Source organism: Pseudonaja textilis, chromosome 1, assembly GCF_049901715.1.
Source record: "Pseudonaja textilis isolate UNSWEBS1 chromosome 1, rPseTex1.2, whole genome shotgun sequence".
NCBI classification, from domain to species: Eukaryota; Metazoa; Chordata; class Lepidosauria; order Squamata; family Elapidae; genus Pseudonaja; species Pseudonaja textilis.
Window position 1 is genome coordinate 49521444 of NC_141990.1, and position 12390 is coordinate 49533833.

General features: G+C 37.0%; 1 protein-coding gene across 1 annotated transcript in view; it reads left to right on the plus strand.

Annotated features, from left to right (window-relative positions):
* The window catches only part of TGFB2 (transforming growth factor beta 2), an 87815-nt gene that overhangs the window by 54184 nt on the left and 21241 nt on the right, over positions 1-12390 (plus strand). Inside the window, exon 2 of the mRNA XM_026695747.2 lies at positions 11779-11942. Within this exon, the coding sequence (XP_026551532.1) occupies positions 11779-11942 (164 nt within the window). The remainder of the gene's footprint in view (positions 1-11778; positions 11943-12390) is intronic.

Consider the following 12390-nt stretch of genomic DNA (forward strand, 5'->3'; position numbering starts at 1 on the left):
GAGAGAGACTTGCTTTCTTTTAATCAAAAGTAAAACACTTATTTTCTACCAGGGATGATAAAGTTTAAATTCTATATTACATCAAGTAAATTGTTAAATATTGCCTTATATGGCCAGCTGAGTGTAGTCTGATGTCAGACTCCACTGATTGGCCCAGACACTGGCGGGAAGAATAAAGTCCCACCAGTGGCTGAAGCATTGAACAGTTCCAGCTACATAAGTCGGTATCAGCCGCAATTCCGTGGCTTGTGTTTTCAGCACAAATAAAGAAATTACCTGTTATTCTCATGTCCGCCTCTTCACTCCGTGCCCATCTAACACAAATCATGCTGGGATCCCAAACCCTCAGTGCACTTGGCATAACCAAACCTAGGCACATCAACCAGATCAAAGATGTTTTGTTTTCAAGCAACATTAAAGTAATGCAAATATTATCTGCAGCCAACTTACGCAAATCCTTTTAACCAGCTTTACAATTAAAAAATGAGACAGTAACAATAAGGTTCATCCCAAGATGCATTGGGGTGTAACTTTTTGGTACTCAAGTTACTGCAGCAACATATGCTGCAAGGCATTTCAGATGAGTGATTTATCTGAAAACATTTTGCAAAGTGGTCATGGATTTTCCCTCCTGTACTAATTAGGAAAAGTGTAGGCCCCACAAATGTTGCTTCTCAGTGACATTTTGAAGAGTTTATATTCCTGTTTCATTATATTCATATTTTAGCTTTCATTTTTTGACAGTTAATATGACAAGTGGAGAAAGGTTATATCCTTTGTACTTATTGTTTGACGGTTCCAGAAATAAACAATGCTCACAACCAGGTTGCTGGGAAAATCCCTAATACCTTTAAGAAAACACCCTCCTTTTAGGGCAGACCATCCAACTAATTTTCCATCCCTCAAGGTGTCAGTTGTGTTGAGAGGACTGATAAAAACTGAATCCAGGGTATGGCCACTTTTATGAGTTGATTCAGGGATCACCTGGCACAAGCTCATGTGGGGCCATGGAATCCTAAGCCAACTCTAGCCTCAGGGCATGTAAATTAAAGTCCCTCAGTGTCTGTAATTAGAGATACTTCAGTATCCAGTCATAAGCTCAGGCATCATCAAAACCTGAGTGTAAAACAGTAAAACAGTCTTATGCAATAGATTATGCTAGGGATTGGTCTAATCTAGTGAGTTTCATACCAATGGTATTTTTAACATAGAACATGAAGCCACTGGATAAGATTCTCCATTACCATGGCTTGAGGTTTCATAAGTATGTCTATGGAGATTCTCAGACATCCAGATCATAGTTGTCCCAAAGGTGCTTTCTCTAGGGGCAGCTGGACTTTCTTGTTTTTCTTTGAAGATGTTTCGCTTATCTGAAGAAGCACCTGAAGCCAAAGAAGCTTCTTGGATAAGAAGCAAAACATCTTCAAAGAAAAACAAGGAAGTCCAGTTGCCTCTTGAAAAAGCATCTTTGGGATATCATCAGTATGGTGATGATACTCAACTCTATATCCTCCATCCCTGGTGATCCAGGCGATGCTGTTGCTGCCCTCTCGCAGTGCCAGCAGGCTAAAGGGAGCCTGGGTGGCAGATAACAGTATTCAGCTGAGCCCTGGCAAGACCAAGTGGCTTTGGGTGCTGGAGCTTTAAGATCTGGGACTTTGGCAGAAACACACCTAATTCACAACTTGGGGATTCTCCTAGACTTGCAACACCTACTTAAAGAGCAGGTGGCAGCTGCAGGTAGGAGAGCTTTTGTGCAATTGGGTTGTGTACACCAATTGCAATCTTTCCTGGATCACAAGTCCCCATGCTCAGTCATTTAAACTCTGGTCATCCTGTACTATGGTAATGCTCTTTACATGTAGCTAATCTTGAAGAGCATTCACAAGCTACAACTGGTGCAGAATGTAGTAGCTCAGGCATCTAGAGTGGCTCATGTTAAGCTCTCTTCCATGAACTGCACTGGCTGCTGGTTTGCTTCTGGGGCAATTCAAGGTGTTGGTTATTACCTTTAAAGCCCTGCATGCAATGGGTCCAGGTTACTTGAAGAACTGTCTCATCCCAATGGGACAGCCCTACTCATCTGCTCGAGGAGGCATGCTGTGGATTCCCTTGGTCAAACAATTTCAGCTGGCGAGATCCAGGAAAAGAGTCTACCCTGCTGTGGCACTGGCCCTTAGGAACATATTGTCCCCTGCAGTGAGATCTCCCCCACCCTTCTGACCTTCTGCAAGGCCTGAAGACCTAGCTCTGCCAGTTGGGCTTCGCTCCCAATAGGGGAGTAGCACGTTGGAGCTGGTTGATGAACCAATAGTAGATCCCACTTTCCCCCTGTGTATTCTGCTCCCTCCCTTCCCATCTTTTAATCATAATGTATATTTTTATTGTGTGGTTTTAGGACTCAACAAAAAGTAAATTAGAGAGATTCTTAAATTTTTGTTGTCAAGTAAATGACCTGCTATGGGATTACTCAGACAAAACGAGGAGTAGAGTGAGTTTTGACAGTGCTCCCATTATTCTGGTGCAAGCCTTGTTTTAACAAAGGCGACAAGTTATTGGACACTCCTGAGGGGGTGGTGTTCTGCCCTATAGAAAGTCAATAGGAAGAATAGTCTTTTCCCCTTTCTGGGTATGTCTGAAACTTAAGGCTGTTTTATTGCATTTTAGCCTGGAGCGTATATCCACTGTATGGTCCATTGCTAAGGCTACCAGCCTGATGTGTCTTCATTGCAACAGTTTTCCCTTGGTCAAGTCAGTTTCAATTGTTGAGTAGCAGTAAGCTAGAAAATAGCTACTTGAAACTTGTGGGCAATGAACACATGTTGCCTACACATCAGCCAATTTCTTAACGAGTAAAGTCCTTGTATTTCAAGCCATTTACTAGGAATCAGTATTTTTTTAGATTGTTGATATAGACATTGCTAGGAACATTGTGGAAAAACTGATTATCTGCTTAATGCCCAGTGACAGAGAAGCTACTTTGAAATGTGATGGAAATTACATCAGCAGTTCTGGGACAACTTTCACATGCAGACACATGTGAAAGAATTTAAACTTCATTCATTTTTGTGTATAATAGCCAATTACAGTCATCATTTCAAAACTATGTCCTTTTTTTCCTTCTATTTTCATAATTTTAAGTACTATTATCAGTCCCAGTAGTGTCCTTCAGTTCTTTCTCACATAGTTCACCCTTTGTTGTGGTGTGATTTGGTAGTTCTTCAAATACCTACTTTAAAGCACCACTTTATCATAGTGCATGACACTCTTATTTATTATTTTTTACAAAGGTCTTTAAAGTACCCATAGATATGTGCAATGTATCATATGAAACAGAAAAAAGTCATTTTAATACAAACAACTGGTTTTTGAAAATAGTCATTTCATATGTGATGTACATACACATGTTGCTAGAATATGACAATAAATATACTACAATGCTACCTCAGTACTCATCATTAATTGGTTCTGGGAGGCACAATGAACAATGAGTACCAAACACATTTTTCCCAGAAGGAATAATGTAATGAGTCACAAGGTAGCCAACACTGACCAGTTCTAGCTTGTGCACTAAGTAGCAAACAAATGATGAGTACCAGGACAAATTTTCATGTCAAAATGCATCAATAAGTGTCAAAGCAGTTGAGTATCAGAGTACTGCTGTATTTGTAAATTACTATTAGTTGTTCTATTTTCTCCTCTGCTGAAATGGCTTTTTAAAAGGTACGAGTTTTAAAATGTTTGTGACAATGATAAAGCTAGTTGTCTTCATTCTGAAGTATTTTTGCTTTTCCGTTATAATTGCATCACATAGTTTTTCCAATTACCATAAATTATTATTGGTTGCACTTTCTATAAACTGCATTCTTCTTTCCTAGGTACAGATAGGAATGGCAAGTCATAGTTGTGATATCCAAAATTTAATTCCAAAAAGAGATGTTCACAGAGAGCTATACCAAAGAGTATAGAGAGTAAAAGTCAGTAGAGATATCAAGGTTGCAAGGAATGAGGAGAATGAAAGTCAACATCCAGATAACAGAACTGCAAAACAACTTTACAAGATGCTGTAGTTCACAAACTTTATACTAGAGGCTGCAGTTACCCTTGTCTTAGTCAATCAGAACTTATTAATCTTGAGTTTCCGGTTTGAGCTTCTTCAGCAACAGACCGAAACCTCATCTCTGTGAGGCTTTGATCTGTGCTCGCCACTGGAGCACCCCAAGCCGGCTGGTTTCAGGGCTAAGCCACCCCGTAGAGGTGGTGAAGAGGGGGGAGACTGCCTGCAGGGTTGAGGAGAGCCACATCTCTCCTCCCCAGCTGGCCATTAGTCCCTTTCCCGAAGGCAGTTGTAGTGGTGGTCAGAAATGGCCACCACAAAGAAGAACTTGACCGGAAAAGAATGTGCAGGAGGAAGATAAGAAGAGAAAGTTTTGGTTGACCAGGTCAAACAGCAAAAGCAACAAATAAGGTACCCTGGAATTGAAACTATTAAATAACATTGTTCCCTAAGAAGATTTTTAAACTGCGAAGGAGAGATAAAAGGGGAAAACATTGGGTTTTTTTTTCTCCTTTTCCTATACTGACAGCTAAGAGACTTAAGCAAGAAATTGGAAAAAAAAATCCACTTTGACATTAATAGGCATTTAATGCTGAAAATAAAAAGTCAAAGGGATAATAAAGATTTCTGGATAATTAAAAGCTTTTGAAAACAGGAAAGGAGAGAAAAAGAATAAAAGGGCAGGATCTGGAAGGGAGGAGACTGCCTGGAATTAAAAAAGAACTTACAGCAAAATCTCAACAAGACTTCCAAAAGATACATTCTAACTGAGATATCGCAACAAAAACTGCAGGAAGAGAAAGTCGAAAAAGAAATAAGAAGATATAACTCAGGACTATCTGGATTACTTGATGATTTCTGGATTCTTGGTTATTGTTTTGGATGACTAAAATCAATCGGGTGGTTGTTTAAAACTGTTTAAAATGGCCCCACTTTTAGAAGAACTGAAAATGGAACTTAAAAAGTACAAAGAAGATCCACAAGAAGGGAGAGGTTCTTTTGGCTTCGTATTTCAGTTTTTAGAAATGGAGATTTGGAATTATGAGAAACAACAAGAAATGCCTGCAGAACAAGAAGATTGTGACAAAGAAGAAGCCATCTTTAATGAACAAGTAATCTTGGATGTGGGGGAAAAAGGAAAGGGGGGAAAGAGAATGGAAAGTTTAAGATTGGGAAAAACAACTCAAAAAAAATAGAGTGAAAAATAAGTATAAAATTAGAAAGCAACAGAAGAGGGAAATACAGAAGAGAGAATTAGAACTAGAGAGACAAGGGGATAAAAAGGGGAGGGAGAAGATGAGAGGGAAGAAAGAAAGGAAAAGAAGTTATAAAGGACAGAAACAAAATATAGAGAAACAGGGCGTATTTAGAGATAATGGGTGAAAACTTAATGGAAAAAGGGAATCTGCAAAGGTACATAAGATAGTATGGTTATATTAGAAACAGAAATAATTTTAGAAAATATGAAACAATGTATGATTAAAATGTCTGATAAAATAGGTATTGTAATTCAGAGGAATGCTTGTCAATAAATAAATGTAACAAAAGGTATATTTAATGATCTATAAAACATATGTGAAGAGAAATAAGGGAAAAATTAATTATGGAGATTATATGTGTTTTTAAGGAAGTATGATATTTAATTGAAAAGAAGTGTTAAAGATGTTTAAGATTTTAATGATTATTAATGATAGAACTGAACTGGAATGGAATGAGGGTTTATAATTACATATATTTACAATCTTTTTTTTTCTTTTTAAAGAATATAGTGTGTATTATAGGAATGTACCAAGCAGAATTCGATTGGAAGTTATGTATTATGTATTATATTGAAAGTCATAACCTTAAGGTATATATTGAAGTTTTAAATAAGAGTTGAATGGATGTAATTAAAAGATATAAAAGTGTCATACTCCAATTAGCAACTACAGGAGAAAATTTGTTTAATGAGAAAAAATAATATGAAATTGAAACAGAACAGAGAAAAGTATAAATATAATGATTTGAATTGAGATGAGATAATCAAAATAAAATTGAGAAAATTAAAAGAGGGGAAAAACTATGTAGAAAATGTAAAATAGTATAAGATATGGAATAGAACACAAAAAGGAGCATGAAATTGAGCTTTGTGTCTGTATAAAGAAGTTCAACTCGGGAACATGCTATTTTCAAAAACGATGTTTTACTTGTATTATGTATGTGTGAAAACCCAAATAAAACTTTATTAAAAAAAAGAACTTATTAATCTTGGTCTATCATATGGTTATTTAGTTATTGACTTCCTTTCAGTAGCTCAGCTTCTGCTCTTTAGGTCTGATTTGGTTGCACAATCTCCAGGCACTATGCCATCAATGAATAGACCTTCATTCCCAAGAAGTTCTCCCTTACAAGAGTATATTGAGATATTTCCAATATTCAATCCAGTGAAATTAGGCTGCATGGCTGCATTTTTAATCTGATTTCAGACTAATGGGGAATGATTCTAAATCAGGTACTATGATGAAGTCTTATTCATCTGGTACAGATGGTTCAGTGGAATCATTGATCTGTCTTGTTCTTCTCAGGAGTCTTCCACAGATGAGGCCATGATGCTTCATCTCAATCATTCCAGAGGCTTTCAAGGAGCTTAAAATGGCCGCATATATCTTTTCAGCACATGCAAGCAACCACGTGGTTCCTGAAAGCTTATTCCAAAAAGATCCCCTCCCCCATTTTGTAATGAGCTGAAACATGCATATAATTGCTCACCATAACCCCAAGACCTTTATTCTGAACCATTTCTAATGAGGGGGTAGCTTTGGAAAAGTATAGAGAAATTTGGTTTTAGCCATTTCACTCTTCAGTCATTAATAGATGCATACGTTATAGATATAGCAAAGAGGTATGGTGGGGGTGAGAAGAATCACTTTGAAGGATAATTTGAAATGGAGAAATGAGGGGAGAGGACAAAGATTTAACAGCTTGTATCCTGCATCTTTTCCAATCCTTGGTCTTCACCTTAAAGTTACCCACATTGAGAGACACTTCCAGAGACTGAAACAGCTGCCCTTCTATGATACATTTGCATCAGAATATCAAAAGGGACAGGAGCGAAGGAAGGCAGTACTTAGGCAGGGATTGGATTCCAATTGAAGGCCATATTTTTTGTTGGAGGTTGTTTTGTTTTGTTTGTTTTGTTTTGTGTTGTTTGTTTTGTTTTGTTTTTAGAGGAAGCCTGACATTTTTGCTCTCTGGGCAGCAAAGGAGCATGGGATCTTGCCAGAAAGCCACTCAGTGGCCAACTAATAACTGCTTCGTTTGGATTTGCTTTCCATGCAAATCTGTCAGTTACCACATTTCATAAGAGGGAGGAGACACTTCTGGACAGAAGCCTGTATGTGGTTCAGGGAGGAAGCTCTAAACAGGCCAGGAAGAATGGCTTTTCTCTGAGCAGAAGGGATTGTTTTGTGCTCATTGTGCTTTTTTGTTTGTTTTAATTAATTTATGTTATCAGATGAAACTTAAATAACTTAACACAGATTTAGTAGGCAGAGGTTTAGGGAAGGGAGCCAGAGCGTTACAAAAACTTTTAATCACAATCACATGAGTCTTATAAATATTTGCAGTCACACAGCGCATCAAAGCCCAGCCTATGACTGCTGTAAGTAAGGTTCAGCAAAGAGGGAGGGAAGAGAAGGGAAGGGAAGGAAAGGAAAGGAAAGGAAAGGAAGAAGGAAGTTTATTACTCACTTTTACAGGGATTTGATTGCTCCTGTTAGCACATGTGAATGAGAGAGACTGAGCAAATCAGTAAAGGCAGTCCTGGATAGTCTGCCTTTTCTTCCAAATAAGAAAAGTTGTTTATGTCTCCTTGCAACAGGAAATGTATTGAATTAGTTCCACTCATTTAGGATAACATATCAAAGAAAGTTTAATGTATCTGGCTCTCTTGAGAAGAAAAGAAAAAAAAAGATGCATTTAAAGCTGAAATGGAGCAGATTTTCAACTATGGTTATTCCGGTGAAATGGACAAATTTCTAAAGGTTTTCCAAACTTCTGTGAATGTAACACTTTACAGTGTATTGTAAATGAAAAAGAAGTGGCAGAAGACTACTTCTGGTCTAAAGAATAAGGATCAGTAAACTTAGTTTGAAAAGACCCCCTTCCTTTGGCTCCATGGGGGTAGAAGGCCAAGGAGTGCCTGAAGCCATATAAACATGCTACTCCATCAGCAAGCAGGCTGCTGATAGATTATGACTACCTAGGTGGCCCACTGTCCCTGGCCCTCAATCTTCAACTCTGCCCCTTGTTTCAAGAGCTTGACTGAGTCTTGGGCCTTTCTGATCTGAACTATTACAGTTCAGAAAGGATAATTTACATTGGGAAGGAGAATGTAACTTTAAGTATGATTTCTATGAAGTACCCAGAATTATAACCTGGGACTGGACGGTAACCCAAGAATTCTCTTTTCAATTGCACAAATTGTTTCGTAGAAATCTCAGTTTTTCAGTTTTGTCTCAATGAGTTGAAATGATTAGCTGAGCTTTTGGATAAAATTGCTTATTAATCTTGTGGATGTGGTACTAACCATCTGGCTTTCAGTTTGACCTTGACAAGGACTAAGAAAATCCAATAGGATTTCTTTTTTCTTTGGATAATGACGACTTGCTGGGGGACATCACCAACTGATGATGATCAATGCAGTGACAACCTATTCAATAACACCTGGATAGGTAAAGGAAAAACTCAAATTCTCAGTGGAACCAATATAAGCACCCCTACCTTGGCAACTCTAAGATGTTTGGACTTCAGAGCCCAAAATTCCTCAGCCAGTATGGAGAATTCTGGAAGTCCATACATCTTAAAGTTAAGAAGTGTGAAAAGCACTGTTTTATGTTAATCTAATAAATAATAATCCTCAGCTTTTGGACTTTTTAAGAAAATGGGGAAATATAGCTTAGAAACCAATTCTGTAAGTATTATGAGTTCATATTTAATAAAGATAAAAGGGTTGTTTTAGACAGATTCCCCCACTCAGTAGCTCTCCAGATACATGAAATTAAATTGCCATTGTCTCCAGCCAGCATTACCCATTCCTAAGAAATCACTCAGAACAAGCAGAGTTTAATCCTTTTAATAGATTCTTAACAGTAAGGATCTTTGCTACACAAATATCTTTTTGGCACTTGAATGAATAAGCTCATCAATCATAAGGCAGTACAGAAATCACTTGAATAGTACCCGGCTATGGATAATGTGATTGATTGATTTCAGTAAATGTCTTTTCTTTAAATGATTGATATTTTCTGCCCTAAACAGTAATTGAAAATACCTGATTTTCTGATAGATTTTTAATCTAAGGTTTTCAATTTCGACCACAGAAATGTGTCCGTGTAATGAAATTTCACATATCATTATAAACTGACATATAATAATTATACTGCTAATTATGTAGTTCATAATAATTTATACTTTCAGTATTTGTATCAATATGTTATTTACTTGGCAGGAGTTTTTTTTTTACAGATTGAAGACCCTAAGCATATGTATGCTTTGCTGGTAACTTCTGTGTTTATTTTGAAAAGCTCAACCTCTAATATGGGAACTTTGCAATATTCTGTTAAGGAATACTTTATTGGCTAATCCTAAATTTGTTATATAGTAAACAGTGATGTAAAATAAGACGTGCAAATAAATGCTACAAAACAGCATCAAAGAAGATGATTTGAAAAGTGGCATTGATCTGTTTAGGCACCAGGATTTGTAACTAGGGCTGAGCCTTTTCAGCACTGCTCTCTGATAACTTTGCTTCAAATGAATCTGAGAACCTCTCTTTGGGGTATCAGGATGCTATACCTGCTTTTACATCTAAAGTTATTTATATTTATATATTTTTTTTAAAAGAATAAACTATTTAGTGGGTATGACTGTGGCTGAACTGCTTCCTTTTCTTGAGTGTTTTCAAATCTGAAAGTGTTATTCAGGGATGGTTCACCGCTTTCCAAGTGGTGAAAGCTGTGGTCAGTATAAGCTATGAAGATTTTGAAGTCCACATTGTTGCCTCAGTTGGCACTTTCTCACTACACAATAACCACAGCATGGTTTGCTGAGCTAGGCTGTGCATGAACATGCATTCATGGTTTAGAAATAGTTATTCTGTGGGCAGTTAATTGCCAAATGTGTAGCCAAGTTTTTTTATGGGCTTACAACTCATCAGCTGTTGTGGCATATTACCCTGATGCTTTAGTTAGTATTTCAAGGGGCTGCCCAACAGGTAGTAGGGTAGTCGAAAAATAAAACTATCCTTGCAACTCCTACTCTCCTGCTTTGATTACTTGTCTACAGAGGCACATGGGATTAATTTTTAAAAGCAAAGCAGAAAGGGAGAATGATTAGTATTTCTCCAACTCACCCATACTGAATACCATATACCTATGGCTAATTATAAAAGAGAAACTGGATATGATTGTGAATATGGTGGGGGTGTTGCTTCACTCACCCCCACCAAATCAGTTGGGATACCTGCTCTCAGTTGCCCCACAACTACTGCTGTTGAAGTACAGAGAAGCATTTTTTTACATCTTTGTTTGCAGTATTGCATTAGATTTGTCCTACCTGTCAATGAATACTTCAGCTTCAACCATAACAATACAAGAGCACACAATAGATACAAATTCAAGGTAAAATGCACCAAACTTGATTGCAGGAAATACGACTTCAGCAACAGAGTGGTCAATGTCTGGAATATTCTACCTGCCTCTGTGGTTTCTTCCCCTAACCCCCAAAACTTTAACCTTAGACTGTCTACTATTGACCTCACCCCTTTCCTAAGAGGTCTGTAGGGGGCGTGCATAAACGCACCAATGTGCCTACTGTCCCTGTCCTATTGTTTCTTTTTATTTTTCTTGTATGTATCTATTTCATGTATTCATAACTATGTTTATACTTATACCTATTGTCTTATAATCGCTTGACAAAATAAAATAAAAATAAAATGTAGAGCTACTGAACTTCCAAACAACACTGGCTAGCTTATATCACAAAAATAAGAAACAAAATAAAGAAAAATAAACTTCTATCTGGAAAAACAGATTAACACTTAGAAAAGAAACTAAGAAACTTAACAGAGGCTTGACAATTCCCCTAACCCCAGGCTTGGGAACAAAGCCAGGTTCTCAAAAGATTAGTGCAACTGTTGTAGGTTAGGAAACAAACAGCTCTCCAGGGGGATACTGTACATAGGTTCTCCCACTTATGGTTAGTTCTAATGCAAATGGGATCACTTATTCTGAGTTTGGCTGGGGAATCTGGTAGATTTAATCCCAGAATGTTTCCGGGCTGCCTAACTGAGGCAGGTTGAGCTTTCCTGTTTGAAATCGCCATTGCAAACTAATAGCTACTGGTTTTTAGCTCCACTGTGGAACTATTTGGGTCATTTTTAAAAATATAATTATCATAAGAATGTCTCAATTTTATAATACTTGGTCGCTTTCAAGAATAGAGTTAAATGCATGCCCTGAAATAAACTTGGGCATGTTCTTTTCTGATCACTATTAATCTGCTGTTTCTGTAACCAAACACATATGTTTGTTTATCCAGTTAAACAGTAATGATATCAAAATTGATTGCTGGAAGTTGTATCATCCTACAGACATTTCCGTCAGTGTTTCTGAGGTCTGTCTTATGTTGCAGCCTTTAAGGGGAAAAAAAAGCAATGTCTTTATAATTTTAATTTCTTGCAGATTTCATCTCAACAAGCAATCAAAACCCATACTTTAGAAGAGTGAGATTTGATGTCTCAGCGATGGAGAAAAATGCTTCCAACTTAGTGAAAGCAGAATTTAGAGTCTTCCGCTTACAGAATCCGAAAGCTCGTGTATCAGAACAACGGATAGAACTGTATCAGGTAAAGTTTTGATTGTTGCTGTCCTTATATGTTTTTTTTTTAAATATGCAACATTTTTCTATAGCACATTTAGACACTGTAATGTTAAATAGATAGTAATATTCATTCTCTCTTCTTTGGACACTTTGGGCAGTGTAGTTTATGAGAAGAGATCTCAGGCATTGCAACAGAGAAATCTCATTCTTTAAATTTACATTTCCCAGGATTGCATAAAGAAAAAATAACAATATAAAGTTAACTTTAAAATGTACATTATACATAAATATACTTAAACACCTGCTTTTGAAAGGCACGTATTAATTTAAGATAGTTTAGTATCTTTATTAGAAGCTTATTGAAAACCATTTTAAATATATATACGAAGAAAGGTTTACTGTAATGAATTATTGTAATTGCATCTTTTGCTTCTGATCCTTCTTTTTTAGATTTTCCATGTGAGTCAGGGAGA